The sequence below is a fragment of the Microcaecilia unicolor genome, chromosome 2, assembly GCF_901765095.1.
Source record: "Microcaecilia unicolor chromosome 2, aMicUni1.1, whole genome shotgun sequence".
NCBI lineage: Eukaryota > Metazoa > Chordata > Amphibia > Gymnophiona > Siphonopidae > Microcaecilia > Microcaecilia unicolor.
In genome coordinates, this window is record NC_044032.1 from 491,977,482 (window position 1) to 491,998,378 (window position 20,897).

At 46.3% G+C, this 20,897-nt stretch overlaps 1 protein-coding gene across 1 annotated transcript in view; it reads left to right on the forward strand.

Annotated features, from left to right (window-relative positions):
* HTT (huntingtin) overlaps positions 1 to 20,897 on the forward strand; it is a 990,576-nt gene that overhangs the window by 76,153 nt on the left and 893,526 nt on the right. The window contains exon 7 of the mRNA XM_030191138.1: positions 5,742 to 5,883. Within this exon, the coding sequence (XP_030046998.1) occupies positions 5,742 to 5,883 (142 nt within the window). The remainder of the gene's footprint in view (positions 1 to 5,741; positions 5,884 to 20,897) is intronic.

The window sequence follows — 20,897 nt, forward strand, 5'->3', positions numbered from 1 at the left end:
CGCGGGTGCGAGCGTCCCAGCAGATCACAGCTCGGCAGATGTTGAGATTGCTGGGCCACATGGCCTCCACAGTTCATGTGACTCCCATGGCCCGCCTTCACATGAGATCTGCTCAATGGACCCTAGCTTCCCAGTGGTTTCAGGCTGCTGGGGATCTAGAAGACGTGATCCACCTGTCCACGAGTTTTCTCAAATCCCTGTATTGGTGGCTGATTTGGTCCAATTTGACTCTGGGACGTCCTTTCCAAATTCCTCAGCCACAAAAAGTGCTGACCACGGATGCGTCTCTCCTGGGGTGGGGAGCTCATGTTGATGGGCTTCACACCCAAGGAAGCTGGTCCCTCCAGGAACGCGATCTGCAGATCAATCTCCTGGAGTTACGAGCGGTCTGGAACGCTCTGAAGGCTTTCAGATATCGGCTGTCCCACCAAATTATCCAAATTCAGACAGACAACCAGGTTGCCATGTATTACATCAACAAGCAGGGGGGCACTGGATCTCGCCCCCTGTGTCAGGAAGCCGTCAGCATGTGGCTCTGGGCTCGCCGTCACGGCATGGTGCTCCAAGCCACATATCTGGCAGGCGTAAACAACAGTCTGGCCGACAGGTTGAGCAGGATTATGCAACCTCACGAGTGGTCGATCAATTCCCGTGTAGTGCAACAGATCTTCCAGGTGTGGGGCACCCCCTTGGTAGATCTCTTTGCATCTCGAGCCAACCACAAAGTCCCTCAGTTCTGTTCCAGGCTTCAGGCCCACGGCAGACTGGCATCGGATGCCTTCCTCCTGGACTGGGGGGAGGGTCTGCTGTATGCTTATCCTCCCATACCTTTGGTGGGGAAGACTTTGTTGAACCTCAAGCAAGACCGAGGCACCATGATTCTGATTGCTCCTTTTTGGCCGCGTCAGATCTGGTTTCCTCTTCTTCTGGAGTTGTCCTCCGAAGAACAGTGGAGATTGGAGTGTTTTCCGACCCTCATCACACAGGACGAAGGGGCGCTTCTGCATCCCAACCTCCAGTCTCTGGCTCTCACGGCCTGGATGTTGAGAGCGTAGACTTTGCCTCTTTGGGTCTGTCAGAGGGTGTCTCCCGCATCTTGCTTGCTTCCAGGAAAGATTCCACTAAGAGGAGTTACTTCTTTCTATGGAGGAGGTTTGCCGTCTGGTGTGACAGCAAGGCCCTAGATCCTCGCTCTTGTCCTACACAGACCCTGCTTGAATACCTTCTGCACTTGTCTGAGTCTGGTCTCAAGACCAACTCTGTAAGGGTTCACCTTAGTGCAATCAGTGCATACCATTACCGTGTGGAAGGTAAGCCGATCTCAGCACAGCCTTTAGTTGTTCGCTTCATGAGAGGTTTGCTTTTGTCAAAGCCCCCTGTCAAGCCTCCTACAGTGTCATGGGATCTCAATGTCGTTCTCACCCAGCTGATGAAACCTCCTTTTGAGCCACTGAACTCCTGCCATCTGAAGTACTTGACCTGGATGGTCATTTCTTGGTGGCAGTTTCTTCAGCTCGTAGGGTCAGTGAGCTTCAGGCCCTGGTAGCCCAGGCTCCTTACACCAAATTTCATCATAACAGAGTAGTCCTCCGCACTCACCCTAAGTTCTTGCCGAAGGTTGTGTTGGAGTTCCATCTGAACCAGTCAATTGTCTTGCCAACATTCTTTCCCCGTCCTCATTCCTGCCCTGCTGAACGTCAGCTGCACACATTGGACTGCAAGAGAGCATTGGCCTTCTATCTGGAGCGGACACAGCCCAACAGACAGTCCGCCCAATTGTTTGTTTCTTTTGATCCCAACAGGAGGGGAGTGGCTGTGGGGAAACGCACCATATCCAATTGGCTAGCAGATTGCATTTCCTTCACTTACGCCCAGGCTGGGCTGGCTCTTGAGGGTCATGTCATGGCTCACAATGTCAGAGCCATGGCTGCGTCGGTGGCCCACCTGAAGTCAGCCACTATTGAAGAGATCTGCAAAGCTGCGACGTGGTCATCTGTCCACACATTCACATCTCATTACTGCCTGCAGCAGGATACCCGACGCGACAGTCGGTTCGGGCAGTCAGTGCTTCAGAATCTGTTCGGGGTTTAGAATCCAACTCCACCCCCCTAGGCCCATGTTTTTTCTGTTCCAGGCTACACTCTCAGTTAGTTGGAAAAATTGTTAGGTCAATCTCAGTTATGTCCTCGCCGTTGCGAGGTCCAATTGACCATATTTCTTGTTTTGAGTGAGCCTGGGGGCTAGGGATACCCCATCAGTGAGAACAAGCAGCCTGCTTGTCCTCGGAGAAAGCGAATGCTACATACCTGTAGAAGGTATTCTCCGAGGACAGCAGGCTGATTGTTCTCACAAACCCGCCCGCCTCCCCTTTGGAGTTGTGTCTTCCCTTCTCTTTGTCTTGCTACATATGAGACTGGCCGGCACGAGCCGGTTTCGGGCGGGAAGACGGCCGCGCATGCGCGGTGCGCGAGGACTAGCAAAGGCCTTTGCTAGTGAAGATTCCGATTGGAGGGGCTGCCGTGGACGTCACCCTATCAGTGAGAACAATCAGCCTGCTGTCCTCGGAGAATACCTTCTACAGGTATGTAGCATTCACTTTTGAGAAAGTGTATGTGAGAGTGACTGTGTGTGAGAGAGAGAGTGAATGTGCGAGTGTGTGTGAGAGAGAGAGAGGGAGTCTGGGTGCGAGTGTGTCTGTGTGAGAGAGAGAGAGAGAGTGTGTGTGTGAGAATGAGAGTGTGTGCAAATGCGTATGTGAGACACAGTGTGAGAGAGACAGTGATTTTCACACAGATACAGTGTGTGTGAGAGACACAGACTCTCTGTGAGACTTAGTGTATGAGACCAAGAGAGTGTGTGAGTGACTGTGTGACACATAGAGAGTGAATGTGATAACAGTGTGAGACATAGAGTGTGTGAGAGACAGTGTGTGAGAGTGAAAGACATTGACTGTGAGAGAGAGAGAGAGAAAGACATTGACTGTGAGAGAGAGAGTGTGTGTGTGTGTGTGTGACAGAGATGCCCCCCCTCCCTCCCTCCGTCTCTGGTGTCTGAGCATTATTGTGCAGGATGCTGAGCTCTGGCTGTGCTTCAAGGAACTGGCCAATCCTGTTTAATAGAATGCACCTCCAACATTCTGAAGCCGATAAACCTTGTGTGGTTGGTCACTTCTGCTTGGGACGAACCCGGAAGTACATGATGTCAATTCAGGAGATGGATAAAGAGAGCAGGAATGCCTCAGCCATGCAGTCAGCTTCAGAATGTTGGCGGTGCGTTTTATTATATAGGATATACTGTTACGTGAATATTTTACCTCTGTAATAGTGTTTTGGCCATGTCCAGATTATTCTTGCGGTACACTGCCTTGGTTGAATTTCTCTAAAAAAAGCGATAAATAAATCCTAATAAATACATTTCCAAGCATGTTTTGACAAGTTGCCTGTGTGTATTTACGTCTTACAAGCCCCAGAAAGAAGCTCTTATGCACAGTGCAAGTGCTATAGTGAGAGCAGTAAATTTGAAATACCAAGATCATACTCCACGTTCTCTGTCTTAGGAGTGAGGTTCATTACTGTTATACTGTGAAGAAATGTAACTCATTTGGAGACATCCTCCCCCCCCCCCCCCCCAAAAAAAAAAAAAAAAAGTTGAATTGTACCAGGCAGCCATCATACCAGAATTGAAACTGGCAGATTAATGGGGCTAATTATTCTGGCTTGGGAGGCTGCAATATCGAAAACAACATACCCTTTACTTTGTGCAGGATAGAGGCAAGGAGAAAGGTGGCAAGGGCAATGCAAAGGGTAAATGAAGGCTGGATGATATAGTAATGCTGCAGGCTGTGGAGAAGTCAGGCAGGTACCAGCAGGCTACAATTCACAAGAAACCAACTGGGTCTGTGCTGGAAGTTTTGTGGTCATTGGGTAACATAGTAACATCCAGTCTGCCCAACAAGATAAGTCATATGTGCTAATTTTTGTGTATACCCTACTTTGATTTGTACCTGTGTTCTTCAGGGCACAGACCTTATAAGTCTGCCCAGCACTATCCCCGCCTCCCAACCACTGGCTCTGGCACAGACCGTATAAGTCTGCCCAGCACTATCCCCGCCTCCCAACCACCAGCCCCGCCTCCCACCACCGGCTCTGGCACAGACCGTATGTCTGCCCAGCACTATCCCCGCCCCTCCAACCACCAGCCCCGCCTCCAGATCTTGACTAAGCTCCTGAGGATCCATTCCTTCTGCACAGGATTCCTTTATGCTTATCCCATGCATGTTTGAATTCCGTTACCGTTTTCATTTCCACCACCCCCCGCGGGAGAGCATTCCAAGCATCCACTACTCTCTCCGTGAAAAAACACTTCCTAACATTTTTCTTGAGTCTGCCCCCCTTCAATCTCATTTCATATCCTCTCGTTCTACCACCTTCCCATCTCCGGAAAAGGTTCGTTTGAGGATTAATTCCTTTCAAATATTTGAATGTCTGTATCATATAACCCCTGCTTCTCCTTTCCTCTAGAGTATACATGTTTAGTTCAGAAAGTCTCTCTTCATACGTCTTGTAACGCAAATCCCGTACCATTCTCGTAGCTTTTCTTTGCATTGCTTCAATTCTTTTTACATCCTTAACAAGATATGGCCTCCAAAACTGAACACAATACAGCATCCAGCAAGGCCATAGAAAGTTTAAAACTTGATGGGCAATAATTTTACTATTTCTAATAGTTGTTACAATTATGAAAAACTTTGGTGGCGAGACATGGGGAAGAAATGGGTATTTGATTAAATGTTGGTACTTGTATCATTCATATTCCGCCAGCTTCCAGTGAGGTTAAAGCAGATTACACACAGCATAAGAATTTACAAAAAAAGTAACAAAATAAATTACTATAATTACTTAAAACAAATATCTATCTATTTAGTCTCTCTGGAAAGAACAATATGAATTCAAGGTTCTCAATTCCTCTGGTAGGGAACACCAGACTTGGATGGCCTGGAAACAGGCTGAATATTCTCAGACTTTCTTATAGCGGACTCCTGACACTGAAGGAAAATAGATTAAGCAAGAATTGTTAGGAAATAAAAACAGGCCAATTAAGTATTCAGGACAGGAATCTTCAAAGATTTTATGAATCGTAGTTGCGAGTTTAAAGCTCATACGTGTCTGTACAGGCAGCCAATGTAAGCAAATCAAAGCAGGAATAGTGCTCTCAGATTTTTTCAAATGAAAGATCAATTTAATTGTAGTGTTTTGAAGAGTCTGAAGTTTGGAACGAAGTTTTACTGTAATCATTGAATACAAACTGTTGCAATAATTTATATGGAATAAAACAAGTACCAGAACTAATACAGATAAATTTTCTTTGGAGAACAGAGGACGAATAACAGGTAATTGATTTAATTTTAAGAAAATGGCACTTGTGATATGGTTAACTTCTGGTACAGATAATTATGTTGTATCCAAAATGATTCCCAGAACCTTAGAGGTACATTCCACTTTAAATGATAGCCCATCTGATAATATTAACTCCACTGTAATACTTGTACATTCATCTACCCAGTATAGTAGAGAGCCAATGAGGGGGGAAACAAAAACTGTCTTAAATAAGGTGTGGTGTCCTACAGTGGCCATTGTGCTATAACTGGTGGCTGGAGTATTTTTGCTTTTACAGGTATAGTGCCATTATGTATTATGTTAGTGTGATTTATATGTTCATTTTTGTAATTTTTAATGTTTTAGGTTTTACTGAAGGCTTTTGTAACAAATCTAAAATCCAATTCCCCTACCATACGTCGAACAGCAGCGGCTTCTACAGTAAGCATCTGTCAACACTCCAGAAGAACACAGTATTTTTATACTTGGCTATTCAATGCACTTTTAGGTAAGCTCAAGGGAAGCTCTTCAAGATCAGAACAAGATGCATTTGATGCAATTGCATGTGTACATATAACAGGACTCTCAAAAGTCTGGGGGTAACAATGCATGACAATTACAATCCTAAACAGGAGTGGTATGATATCTCCATGCTTTTGTCAAGGTTTAACCTCTTTGGAACAGCAGTTATGATTGCATTAGGGTTTCAAGAAAAAAAAAATTTCAACAATATTATGGATTTTGGCTACGCTCAGGGCAGATTTGAGAAATGAGTTGAGAAAACCGGTGCAAGACATGATAAGAGTTAAGCTGGGTTGTATTTAGAAATTTTTTTGTGTGCACATTTACCAAGAGAACAAATCTGTACTGGGCAGACTGGATCTGGTATTTTGGTCTTCATCTGCCTTTATTTACTATATTGTATCTCTTGCAGTGGTCAAGAACAATGTACGAACAGACCATGTTCTTTATATGAAACAAGGCCTATATGTGTAGTATTTTTCATTGGTTTAAGAATGCATTTGTAAAATTAAATGGTCCCAATTTGAGTTCTTTAGCCAGCTGTATGTTAAATAATATTTTTGCTTAGTGTTTTTTTATTGCATTACCATAGATTAGGTATACTTTTAAAATGATTAATTAGTAAACATCTGTCAGGCCTTATTTTTGCTTCTTTATCTGCATGGTATCAACATAACTGATAGGCATGCTCGACATCTGAATAGGTATATGGCAACGTCTTTCTCAATTCTGCAAAATTTTCTAGCTATTCTGTGCTACACGGTGCTTTAAGTTTATAATTTGTAGCCTGGGAAAGTGTTTACAATCAGTGTGCTGCTCATTGACATTCAGCAGGACACAGCTACTATTGAGCTGATACTAGAACACAAGCTTGAAGATCCATATTGTTAAACCCTTGGGAAAAAAAAACCTGAGATTAATTATTCACTATAGCCCGAATATTTACTCTACATGGCTATAACTTTCCTTAAGCTTGAGTTTGGAAAGGTGAGTAAGTAAATCTAAAATCTAATGCCTATGTTCGTCACGCTTTGACTTTTGGTGGACCCTTTAAGGTGAAGTGTGCTGACCCTCAGCCGCTGGATCAAAAGCCAGTATCTCAAAAACTGTTGAAGATAGAACTCTGAAATTTTGCAGTTTTTCATCTTATATATTGGTCTCCATTCTGATATATTATTATCAATTTCTGAAATGGTTTAATTGATATGGAATGACCCAAGTACAATTTGTCACTTAAGCTCTCATCCCAAGCACATTCACAAGCTTGAAGTTAGCCTTCAGTTATGTATGATTTGAAGCAAGTGTAAAGGCTAACAGATATTTTTTAGGAATAAGTATGTATTACCAATGCTTTAATGGAATTCATTTATATTTTGAAGCTCTGTGGAGGACATGCCTTCTTCAGATCTATGCATGCCATTGTCATACACGTATAAGTAGTAGCTTAATACATGAATGCTGATTTACATTTCTGAATCAGCTTTGTTACTCAGAAATTGCACCTAACCCTTCTAAAATCTTCAGGAAATCACTAAAAACCATCCTCTTCAAAAAGGCCTACCCCAACGACCCCACGTAAACCTCTTCACCCAGCAACACAGCATAACTTTGATCGTACTGGACAACACGCAATCTTCATCCTTCCTGACCCTCCACATATACCTCTTACGATCACATGTCAACCTTGTACTTGTTATCAACCGACTGGTCAAACGCCTTTGACGGTACTATGTAAGCCACATTGAGCCTGCAAATAGGTGGGAAAATGTGGGGTACAAATGCAACAAACAAATAAATAAAATAACCTCCATTGCCTTCAAAATTTGAAAACCTTGAATTTTTAATTGGCAGTGCATTACGCTTAATTAAACACAGAAGAAAAAGTATCCTTCATATGTTTCAGAGTTTAGTTCTAGTATTCCTTCTGTTATGAAATCATTTTTTTTCTAGGTAGCTTCTGAAAGAAGGGTGTTAACTTTAGGATGTCAAAAGAGCCATAATATGTAGGTGAACAATATACCGTATTCTCTCTAATAATACTCACCTCCTCTAGTTTCATGGCCAGAAAACCCCTTAATTTAAGTCGTACGTCCAAATTTTCATTCTCTCAATAAACGCGTCATCTCCCTCCCCCCCCCCCCCCCCCAATACAGTAGCTCGGCATTGCTTTCCTCCACCCCCCCCTCGCAATGAATAGATCTCTTCTTACCTCTTCTCAAGATCATGGTGCTGGGCTAGTGTTGGCAAACACTAGATTAGAGAGTTGCACGGGGACAGAAATCTTACCCGTCCCCACCCATCCCCACTGGAATCTTACCCATCCCCACCCATCCCCGCAAAAATTAAACCATCCCAACCCGTCCCCACCCATCCCCGCAAGAATTTAACCCATCCCCGTAAGAATTTAATAGTACATAAAAGAAAGTTCCAGTCAGCTCCCTCAGTCTCTTTCTGGATTTGAGCCACAGCACTGTAGGCAAGGAAGGAACGGAAGTTGGAACTTGGAACTCTGGTGCGCACATGTAAGATTTGTCTCTGATTCACTGGCAGTGTGTGCTGAGAGGCCGCCATATGCACGCACCAGTAGGTCAGGTGACATCTGATTCTCGTGCCTGTGTCAGAGCTGAGGTCTGTGCACCAGCCTGGGAGCAAAGAGGATTAATAGTAACATAGTAAGTGACAGCAAATAGACCTTGAACGGTCCATCCACTCTGCCCAATAGTCACACTCATGATCAATTCATCATTAAATCAACGAGTGTGATATTATATACTTGATTATGGTTTTTCTTTCGTGTTTCTGGAACAAAGACCACAGAAGTCTATCTGGCCCCATCCTTATGTTCCAACTGCTGGAGTTGCCATCGAAGCCCACTCCAGCCTATTCATGTTCTCATTTGTGGGACACAGACTGTAAAAGTCTGTCCAGCACTGTCCTCATGTTCCAGCCACTGAAGTTGCTGTCTAAGCCCTTTCCAGCCCATCCTACACCAGATTGCCATGTATGAGACACAGACCATACAAGTCTGCCAGGTATCAGCTCTAGTTCATCACAGCCAGAGTCACCATCTAAGTGTCACTTGACATATCCACACACATGCAGCCATTTAAGGTTAGGTTTTATATAACTTCCATTTTCTAATTAGAGATCCTCTGTGTTCATCCCACGCCTTTTTGAATTCCGTCATCATTTGTGACTCTACCACCTCCTTAATGGAAGACTTTCCACATTTATGCTGTTAAAGCAAGGAAGAAGAGGAGGAGGAGGAGGAGACAGCACTCAAATAAATTGGTATTCGGTAGATGAGAGGCTGGTGCAGGTGCAGGTGCAGCTTACACTTTTATGGGAAGCCCACAGAACTGGTTCCATCCCCGCGGGAACCCCGCAGGAACTGCCTCCGTCCCCACGGGAACCCCGCAGAACTGGTTCCATCCCCGCGGGAACCCCGCAGGAACTGCCTCCGTCCCCACGGGAACCCCGCAGGAACTGCCTCCGTCCCCGCGGGAATCCCGCGGGTTCCGCGGGATTCCCGCGGGGACGGAAACCATGCAGCTCTCTACACTAGATATACTACCAACTTAATCACATGCTCTGGTCGATTGTATGTTTATATTTTATTGTGATGGTTATTACTCCAGCATTATGTCTTTGTTTTTTACTGTATTTATGTTTTTGTACATTTAACAATAGCATTTTACTTGTACCATTACTCACATTTTTATGCTGTGTGTTTTTTATAAACTTCCATTATGATTTTAAATTAATTTAATTTTGTTTTTCATGTTTTTAGACCCCTGAAGAAGGCCTTGTGCCAAAACACTGCCCGTCATTTGGGTCAGTTTATTTTGGTGAATATACTTTTTGGACGCTCTTACTCCTTGTTTGCCTTGGTCATTTGGAATTTGCTCCGTTTTCACCCCTGTCGTTTTGTGCTGGGCTAGTGTTGCCAACTGGCCAGTATTCAGCTGACCTGGCTGGTTTTTGAAAGGCCAGGCTGGTTGCTGGCAGACCCTTCAAACCAGCAATTCCTATTCATCAGCAGCAGATGAATCCAGACTTATGGGTTATGACCATCTACCAGCAGGTGGAGATAGAAAGCACTGAACTATACTCTGTGATATGCTCCTTAGCCAGTCAGTATTCTCTATCGCCTGCAGGTGGATGGATAGTCTCTCGCAAGCTCTTGGCTTGGTCTCCTGCCTAGATCCTGTTTTGGTTTCCTAATTCAGTTGAGCTTGGAGATATAGGCTAACAGTGCTTATTTCTAGGTTACACCTTGTGGTGCCAGGTTTCTACCCTTCCCCCGTCCCCTTTCTGTCGCTGGCTCCTCTACCTCCTTCCTCAAAGGGAGAATTTGTATGGCAAAACTAGGGCAGCTTCACTGCTTCTGCAGTTCAAATTGAAGGGAGAGGCCTCTCTGCCCTGCTCACAGCCCAGTCCCCTGCAAGGAAAAGGCAGGCTTCACTCCTCACCAGTTTGTGGTGAGTACTACTTTAAATTTCTGCCCTTTTTTTTTTTTTTCAGGGCTGCCCTCACTAGTGAAGCTCTGCTCCTTCTGTGGGAAGTGGCAAGCGGTGTCTGGGAAATGTGCAAGCAGCACAGTGGGCTCCGAAATGGCCATTAGTACGGCAGAGTCAGTGGGGTCTTTTTCCCGCACAGGGGATGTACTGCCACATTTTTCTCCTCTTCCCCTTGTGGGTGCAGTGATTCCAGCAGCCATATTGGACGGCTATGTTTCTTTCCTCGATGAAAGGGGCAGATAGAGTACAGCTCAATCTGCAGCTGCTTTACAGTTTTCTCCCTCTGTACTAAGTTCTGCAGACATGGTTGGGCTTCCTATATTTGCCTTTTTCACCTGAATTTGTTTTATTGCTTCATCAGGGTGTATCACCTCAAAAGGGCTTATCATCCCCTTGCTGCCCAGGGTTCTCCCTTGGTGGGTCAGGGCGACTTTTCTTCCAAAGTGAGGAGTTTGGAGGTGGTGTCTGCTCAAATAGATTAAATCCATGGTTTGATGAAATAAATTTCAAACAGTAACAAATATGCAGACAATTAGGTTATAGAAGAGAAGTGGGTTAGTGCAGCGAACTGGTTTTGATTCCCACTGCAGCTCCTTGTGACTCTGGACAAATCACTTAACCCTCCATTGCCCCATGTACAAATAATTACTTGTATATACTATGTAAACCGCTTTGAATGTAGTTGCAAAAAACCACAGAAAGGCGGTATATCAAGCCCCATTTAACTCTTAGTTAAAACGGCCGAGAAACTGATAAATAATGCTACAAATGTTTCAAAAGACATTTTAAGGAGAGTTAATTCAATTCTTGATACTACAGAGTTATTGCAAACAACAGAATCTACCACTACAACTTCAGATGCATTGACAAAATATTTTCATAAATTTATGAAATCCGCCAAAATTTATTGCAACAATCCTTAAATAACTTGGTTATTTCTTTGCCTTCTGAAGATCAATCATATCCAGTAGATAGGTTATGGACAGATTTTGATTTATGTTCATGAGAATCTATTGAAAGGTTTTTTTTAGGAAATATAATATCAAATATTATCAGATTCCTGTTCACCTCAACTTATAGCTTCAGCTCCATCTTTCTTTTTGGATGCTTATTTTAATGGTTAAATCAATTATTGTTAAATGGGAAATTCCCATTATAGTTGGGTCACATTATTTTAACTCCAGTACCAAAAAATTGTAAGAAAAATGTATCAGAGATGTCAGATTATTGACCAGTGGCCTCTGTACCACTGTTTACAAAAATGTTAGAGGGAATAGTTGCAGAAATATCTAGAGGATCATATTATATTGTAAGAGGCACAATTTGGGTTTAGACAGCTTTATAGCACAGAAACAATGTTAATTGCTATTATTGCAGAGGGTAGAGCATTGCTTAGTAGGGGACACAGAGTTGTTCTGCTGCAGTTTGACTTATCCTGTGCATTTGATTTAGTTGATCCAGGCAAATGCTGTCGATCCTTGGTAAATTATCTCAGGTCGTTCGTACAGTGTGAAAATGCATAGTTGTGACTCAGATTGTGCCCTGTTTGTGGAGTCCCACAGGTCTCACCCTTGTCACCTCTACTATTCAATGTGTTTTATAGTTCTTTGGGCTGAGTCATGAGTCAAGCAGGGTTTATATATGGAATGTGCATTCGTATGTTGGAAGAATGGATTTCTGCTCATTTTTGAGAGAGTACACAAGGATAAGACCACATTTTTGTTGATCGGTCAGCCCTCTGAGATATGGAATGACAGTGTTTTGAAGCTAGCCAGTCTGCAGGTTAAATTTTAATCCAGCAGCGGGTAATCCTAAAATGGCTAGCATTAAGTGGCTGCCTAGGTCCTTTCCGGTTCATGAGGCCATTCAAGAATTAATTACAGCTCAGTGGTCTACTCCAGATTCCAGCTTAAAAGTGGCAAGGGTTATGTCCCACCTTTATTCAGTTTCTCCTGATGAGTTGGAGAAGTTTAAGTTGGCCAGGGTGGACTTGCTGGTAGCAGCTGTGACTTAGACGACTACTCTGCAGGTGGAGGGTGGCATTGCCTTCAGGGATGTGCACAATCACAAGCTGGAATCTTCTCTGAAGCTCTTCTTTGGGGTAGCTGCCCTGTCCCTCCATGCAGCGGTCTGTAGTTTGTATGCTTATGAGCTTATCTCAGCTGGATTCAGCAGGTGACAAATGCCTTGTCAGATTCTGAGGCCCAGGGGGATTTGGAATTTCTGGACATATAAACCAGATTGGTGTGTTTGGCGGATTCCTTGTACAGTCTTTTAGAGCTTTATCTAAGCAGAAGGCCTTGGCAGTCATGGTACGCTGTTGGTTGTGGTTGCGCCACTGGGCAGCAAATGCAGTCTCCAAACAATGACTGACGAAGCTACCTTTTTAGGGGTAAGCTTCTTTTTGGTGAGGTCTTGAGAAGTTGGTTAAGGACTTAGGGGACTCCAAGACTCAGCGCTTGCCTGAGGACAAACCTAAGGGTTCCTATAGGGCAGCTCAGGTTCAATCTCGCCCAAAAGGACTCTTAAGAAGTACTGCCCGAGTCTGTCTCGGGCCTTTCAGAGGTCTAGATATCTGCAGAAGCAGTGCTTTCACTCCAATAAGCGTTCCTCTGGTCATCCTGCCTGAGCTCCGGCCTCCCACCCTTCACAACGACAGGCTCCCAGTTCACCCTTCTCTGTGTTGCAGAGGGGGATGGCTGCCCCTGTTTTTTGGGGAGTGGACCAAAGTTACTACAGATTAGTGGATCTTGGACGTTATTTGAGACGGGTGCAAATTAGTTTGCCTCCCTAATCGTAGATTCTTTCTTGGGGTCCTCCTGCAATGCCCTCCCACACCCTGCAAATGGGAGGCCATGCTAACCACGCTTCACTCGTTTCAGGAACTGGGAGCAGTAGTCCTGGTGCTGGGGTGTGAGCGGAGCCTGGAATGGCCTGGGCAGATATTCCATCTACTTTGTGGTTCCAGAAAAGGAGGGCTCCTTCCATCCAGTCCTTGACCTCAAGCAGGTCAACACCTTTTTGAAGGTCAGTTATTTTCAGATTGAAATCTCGCACTCCGTGATTGTGGTAGTCTAGTCTGGAGAGTTTCTCAGCTCTCTGGATCTAAAGGAGGCCTATTTACATATCCCATTTGGCCTACTCATCAGTGGTTTCTCCCCTTTGCGGTTCTTGGACAACACATTAAGTTCTTGTCTATGCACTTAAGGTTATCAATGGCCCCCAGGACGTTTTCCAAGGTCATAGTGGTTTGGCAGCATTCCTACACAAAGAAGGCATCAGGGTGCATCCTTATCTGGATGATTAGTTGGTCAGAGCGTCCTCAGCGCAGAAAAAACATTGCATCACTTTCAAAGTGATCTCTGCTTCAGCCCCTGGGTTGGGTAGTCAGTCTATCCAGGAGTAATTTAGTTCCCACTCAGGCTCTGGAGTATTTGGGGGTGTGGATTGATATGGCTGTGGGGAAAGTATTTCTACCAGAGGTCCAGAAATACGGGCTTCAGGCTCAGATTCACAGCTTGTGAGATCCGAAGCCACGCACCTGGGATTATGTTTTGGTACTTGGGTCGATGACTAAGTTCTGCAGACATGGTTGGGCTTCCTACATTTTCTGCTGGGCAGGAGCCTTTTTCACTTGAATTTGTTTTATTGCTTCATCAGGTGTATCTCCTGAAAAGGGCTCATCAGCCCCTTGCTGCCCAGGCTTCTCCCTTTTTGGGTCAGGGTGACTTTTCTTTCAAAATGAGGAGATTGGAGGTGGTGTCTGCTTAAATAGATTGAATCCGTGGTATGATGAAGCTGGTGCCATGGGCCAGGGTGCATATATAGATTGAGGTTCCTTTTATATTGACTGAAAGCTGCTGCCAGTTAAGTAAAAAAAAATTTGGACATTCAATTAGAGTTATGTGCAATTATATGAAGGTTGAGCATGATAATTAAAGCCCATAGTGACGGGCGTAGCCACGGGTGGGCCCGGGTGGGCCTGGGCCCACCCAATTTGGGGTCAGGCCCGCCCAGCAGCACAGCGATTCCGGAGGCTCCGGCCCCCATCATCATCCATTCCCCCATGGCGTGCCGCAACTTTCATCCCCATCTTCCCTCACCCTCACCCTCGCAGGCCCGCCCAGCAGCGATTTCGATCGCAGGCAGCTCCTTCGGCTCGTACACGCTGCCTGCCGGCTGCCGCTCAAATCTCCTTGCAGCTACTAGCAGCGCTAACCCGGAAGCTCAGAGGAGAGGCTTCCGGGTTAGCGCTGCTAGTAGCTGCAAGGAGATTTGAGCGGCAGCCGGCAGGCAGCGTGTACGAGCCGAAGGAGCTGCCTGCGATCGGAATCACTGCTGGGCGGGCCTGCGAGGGTGAGGGAAGATGGGGGTGAAAGTTGTGGCACGCAACGGGGCAAGGGATGATGGGGAAAAGATGTTGGAATGGGGGAGGGAAGACGGGGACAGCAGCTGCACCGGGGGGGGGGGGGGGGGGGAGGGAAGAAGATGGAAGGAAAGATGCTGCACAGGGAGGAGGGAAGATGGAATGATGAGGCATGGTGGGTGGGGGAGAAGCTGCATGGGGAAGAAGGGAGAGATCCACTAAAGGGGTGGAGGGGTCAGGAAGGGAGAAGTCTTGGCTGCATATGAGGTGGAGGAGAGGGAGCCATGCTGCATAGAGAGGGGATAGGTGGCGAGAGGGGGAGATATGTTAAACATAGGGGTGGAGAGGAGGGCAAAATGGTGGGCATAGGGGTGGAGGGAAGGGAGAAATGTTAGACATGCTGGTAGAGGGGAGGAAGGTAGATATGCTGTATGGGAAGGGGAGAGAGACGTTGGACAGTGGGAATGAGAGGGGGAGATAGACATGGGGGTGGATGAGAGGTACACAGTAGGTGGTGAGGGGGGAAATGCTGGGCCATGGGGCAGAGGACTACTACTATTACTATTTAACAGGAATGAAGAGAGAAGGGGCAGGAAAATATAAGGCTACCATGGTGGGGTGGGGAGGGGATCAGATGCTGGTTAGAAGGGTGGAGGGAGAAGATGATGGGAATGGTGGAACCCTGTGGGAGAGGGCAAGAGGGGGAGGAGGGGGTGGCAAGGAAATGAATGAGAGATAGTGATTACAGAGGGTAATATGGTAATGGGGAGTAGATTAAAGATAAAAAGAGAAAGTAGGGATGGGGAGGAGTAAGATGGGGAATGGGAGAGTTAGTGGGTGAAAGAAGAAGATGGAAATTTGATAGGTAGTTGAAAAGTAAAAAGGAGACAAAGAAGGGTGAGAGAGAGGCAGAAAAGAGCTACAAAGGAATGACCAACATGTCAGAGGCAGGAATATTGAGGGAGCAGACAGGAGAGAGGAGAAAAGACAAATGGACTACAGCCGCTTGAAGAAGAATTAGCAGACCGCAGAGAGGAAAGCAGAAAAGAGAAATTGGAACCAGCAAGATGGAAAAATAAAATGTCCAGACAACAAAGGTAGAAACAAAGCATTTTATTTCAAATGTTTTAAATGGAATATGTTAGCTTTTGGAAATGTGCATAGGAAATGTCTTTGTATTGTGTTCTGTAGAAAAGGAAATGCATGTTTTGTGTCTCCAGTGTTGCAGTAATGCTATGTTTAACTTCTTGGGGTTCCTTTTCAATTTTTGTCTAAATATTTTTATTTCTAATTTGTGATCCCTTGTTCTGTGTTTGGTGAGGTTCTGTTGGTGTGATAGTAATGGCAGGTGGAAAATTGGAAGGAAGGCAAAGAGGAGAGGGAATCGGGGAGGGGAGCCCTCCTTTATTTTCTGACCTGGGCCAAGTAGGTCTTACAACAGTCCTAACCCTTGCTGTATAGCTGGTGAGGATTCCCAGGCATCCCCAGCTAAGGACCTCCTCCAAAGGCGGCCAGAACTCCCTTCTACCAAGCTCTGGCAACAGCATCCTTGAGCCATCGACAGCTAAGCATGTGTGGGGTGCTGGCATCAGTGGCTTAGGGTCATTGCTGCTGCCTGCCAAGCTTGGTAAAAGAGAGTTCTGGCCACCTTCAGAGAAAGTCTTCAGCTGACTGAGCTTGAGGATCCTCATTAGCTAAAGTATTTATATTTTGAGGTGGAGGTAGGGCGGAGCAGAGAAAATTTTGTGCCCACCCACTTTGGGCTCAGGCCCACTCAAAACTGGCTGTCTGGCTACGCCATTGCATAGTGAATCAATGGATCAATGATGATTTGCACTTTACTGCCTGATGGAAGTTTGCTAAGCAGTACAGATGCAGCTAACTCTGAAGATCCTATGATACCACATAATTAGTACATGTTACATGTTCACTACAGTGATGAAATGTGTGTGTGCCTGGGACTGATTTTGAAATTTGGATAGCAAGTATTATCACTGCACTGATTAATGAACTTAGATGGTCCTTTTTATGTGATATACATATTCTTCAGCACTCTATATTGTACTGTTGGTCTCCAGTGTCCAAGGATTACAATTTGCGCCTCCTTTGGACGCTTGCAGCCAGGAGCAGCGTATCTTGGTGGTCCATTCAACCAGTCTTCTTCGGGGGATGACACTGGCTTTGCCATCTTGGACAGTTGTGTTTATGAACGCGAGCCTTTTTGACTGGGGAGCTCATTATCTCCATATCATTGCTCAGGGAGTATGGAGCAGGTCGGACTTTGTGGCTGATCAGTTAGTTAGAGTTCTAGGCTGTTCGTGAGGCTCTCTTGGCTTTCAGTCTCACTTCAATGACAGGCCGGTCCAGATTTTGTTGGACAGTGTCATGGCAGAAGCCTATATCAGTGTTTCCCAAGTCCAGTCCTGGAGTACCCCTTGCCAGTCAGGTTTTCAGGATATCCAGAATGAATATGCTTCAACCTGATTTGCATACACTGCCTCTATTATATGAAAATCTGTTTCATGCATGTTAATTGTGCACAGAGTCATACTTCTCCTGGGACAGGTGATTCTGATCGCCCCAGATTGGCCAAGGAGACCTTGATACGTGGATCTCATCCATCTGATGGTGGACAAGCCTCTTTGCTTGCTTCTGCTCCGGATCTTCTTTGTCATGATCCAATACAAATAGGCAATCCGTCCTGCTTTGGTCTTACGTCTTTGCTCTTGAGCGGTAAAGATTGAGGAGGAAATGGTATTCCAATTCAGTTATAGACATTGGTGCAAGTACGAAAGCGTTCTATCTCATCGGCCTATGCCAGAGTTTGGAGGACCTTTGAGTCCTGGTGCTCGCAGCAGGCCATTTCACCCCTTCACTCTTCCTTGCCTCAGATTTTGACCTTCTTACAGGAGGGCTGTTGGCATAAGTACATAAGTATATAAGTAATGCCACACTGGGAAAAGACCAAAGGTCCGTTGAGCCCAGCATCCTGTCCACGACAGTGGCCAATCCAGGCCAAGGGCACCTGGCAAGCTTCCCAAACGTACAAACATTCTATACATGTTATTCCTGGAATTGTGGATTTTTCCCAAGTCCATTTAGTAGTGGTTTATGGACTTGTCCTTTAGGAAACCGTCTAACCCCTTTTTAAACTCTGCTAAGCTAACTGCCTTCACCACGTTCTCCGGCAACGAATTCCAGAGTTTAATTATGCGTTGGGTGAAGAAAAAGTTTCTCCGATTTGTTTTATATTTACTACACTGTAGTTTCATTGCATGCCTCCTAGGCCTGTTCCATTCCACTCAATATTTTATATACCTCTATCATGTCTCCCCTCAGCCGTCTCTTCTCCAAGCTGAAAAGCCCTAGCCTCCTTAGTCTTTCTTCATGGGGAAGTCGTCCCATCCCCGCTATCATTTTAGTCGCCCTTCGCTGTACCTTTTCCAATTCTACTATATCTTTCTTGAGAGGCGGCGACCAGAATTGAACACAATACTCAAGGTGCGGTCGCACCATGGAGCGATACAATGGCCTTATAACATCCTCACACCTGTTTTCCATACCTTTCCTAATAATACCCAACATTTTATTCGCTTTCCTAGCCGCAGCAGCACACTGAGCAGAAGGTTTCAGTGTATTATCGATGACGACACCCAGATCCCTTTCTTGGTCCGTAACTCCTAACGTGGAACCTTGCATGACGTAGCTATAATTCTGGTTCTTTTTCCCACATGCATCACCTTGCACTTGCTCACATTAAACGTCATCTGCCATTTAGCCGCCCAGTCTCCCAGTCTCATAAGGTCCTTCTGTAATTTTTCACAATCCTGTCGCGAGTTAACGACTTTGAATAACTTTGTGTCATAAGCAAATTTAATTACCTCGTTAGTTACTCCCATCTCTAAATCATTTATAAATATACTAGTAAAAAAAGGCCCGTTTCTGACTGAAATGAAACGGGCGCTAGCAAGGTTTTCCTCGGAGTGTTTATGTTTGGGAGAGTGTATGTGAGAGTGACTGTTTGAGAGTCAGAGTGAAAGTGTGAGTGTGTGAGAGAGAGAGTGAGTCTGGGTGTGAGTGTGTTTGTGAGAGAGTGTGTGTGTGAGAATAAGAGTGTGTGCAAGTGTGTATGTGAGACACAGTGTGAGAGAGAGTGTGTGTGTGTGGGCGAGAGAGAGAGTGTGTGTGAGACACAGATTCTCTGTGAGAGTGAGTGTATGAGACCAAGCGAGTGTGTGAGTGACTGTGTGGCACATAGAGAGTGAATGTGATACAGTGTGAGACAGAGTGTGTGAGAGTGAGAGTCAGAAAGAAATTGTATATGAGAGAGAGAGTGTGAGCCGTGGCCTCCCAATCCATGGCCATCTGTCCCCTGCCCCCTCCATTCATCCTTTTCCAGCAATTCCCCTCTCTCCCTGAGCCCTGCCCTCCCAATCCATGGCTATCCATGTTTCTCTGTCACCTGCCCCCTCCATTCATCCCTATCCAGCATTTCCCCTCTCTACCTGAGGCCTGCCCTGCAATCCATATCCATCCATGCCCATCTGTCCCCTCCATTCATCCCTATCCAGCAATTCCCCTCTCCCTGAGTCCTGCCCTTCCAATCCATGCCCATCCATGCTCCTCTGTCACCTGGCCCCTCCATTTTTCCCTATCCAGCATTTCCCCTCTCTGCCTGAGGCCTGCCCTGCAATCCATATCCATCCATGCCCATCTGTCCCCTCCATTCATCCCTATCCAGCAATTCCCCTCTCCCTGAGTCCTGCCCTTCCAATCCATGGCCATCCATGCTCCTCTGTCACCTGGGCCCTCCATTTTTCCCTATCCAGCAATTGCGCTCTCTCCCTGAGGCCTGCCCTGCAATCCATATCCATCCATGCCCATCTGTCCCCTCCATTCATCCCTATCCAGCAATTCCCCTCTCCCTGAGTCCTGTCCTTCCAATCCATGCCCATCCATGCTCCTCTGTCACCTGGCCCCTCCATTTTTCCCTATCCAGCATTTCCCCTCTCTGCCTGAGGCCTGCCCTGCAATCCATATCCATCCATGCCCATCTGTCCCCTCCATTCATCCCTATCCAGCAATTCCCCTCTCCCTGAGTCCTGCCCTTCCAATCCATGGCCATCCATGCTCCTCTGTCACCTGGCCCATCCATTTTTCCCTATCCAGCATTTCCCCTGTCTGCCTGAGGCCTGCCCTGCAATCCATATCCATCCATGCCCATCTGTCCCCTCCATTCATCCCTATCCAGCAATTCCCCTCTCCCTGAGTCCTGCCCTTCCAATCCATGCCCATCCATGCTCCTCTGTCACCTGGCCCCTCCATTTTTCCCTATCCAGCATTTTCCCTCTCTGCCTGAGGCCTGCCCTGCAATCCTTATCCATCCATGCCCATCTGTCCCCTCCATTCATCCCTATCCAGCAATTCCCCTCTCCCTGAGTCCTGCCCTCCCAATCCATGGCCATCCATGCTCCTCTGTCCCCTGCCCCCTCCATTCATCCCTTTCCAGCAATTCCCCTCTCTCCCTGAGCCCTGCCCTCCCAATGCATGCACATCCATGCTCTTCTGTCCCCTGCCCCCTCCATTTATCCTTTTCCAGCAAGTCCCCTCTCTCCCTTCCATGACCCCCCCTCGCATCCATGCTCCTCTCTCTCCCATGTTCCAGCCTGGGCCGCCCTCTTCCCCCCCCCCCCTTCGCATCCATGCTATCGTTTCTCCCCTGCCCTTACTACTACTACTACTGGCCACCCTCTTCTCTCCCCCCAACATCCGTTTTTGTTTTTTTTCTTCATTTTAAATTTACCTCCGTGGCGGTTCCGGCAGCGAAGCGTCAGGGAAGGAGGCGGCGCTCCCGACGTCTAGCTTTCCCTTCGCTCTGTTCCGCCTTCTTTTGACGTCATCCTTGACGTCAGAAGAAGGCGGAACACAGCGAAAGGAAGGCTAGAGGTCGGGAGCGCCGCCTCCTTCCCTGACGCTTCGCTGCTGTTTTTTTTTTCCGCCCTCGACGTCATGACGTTTGACGCGAGGGCGGGGCAGCGAGTCTTCGTCAGTGGCTTCACCACCACGAACTTACGAACCGTTCTGAGAGAGAGTCTGAGTGACTTCAGAACGTTG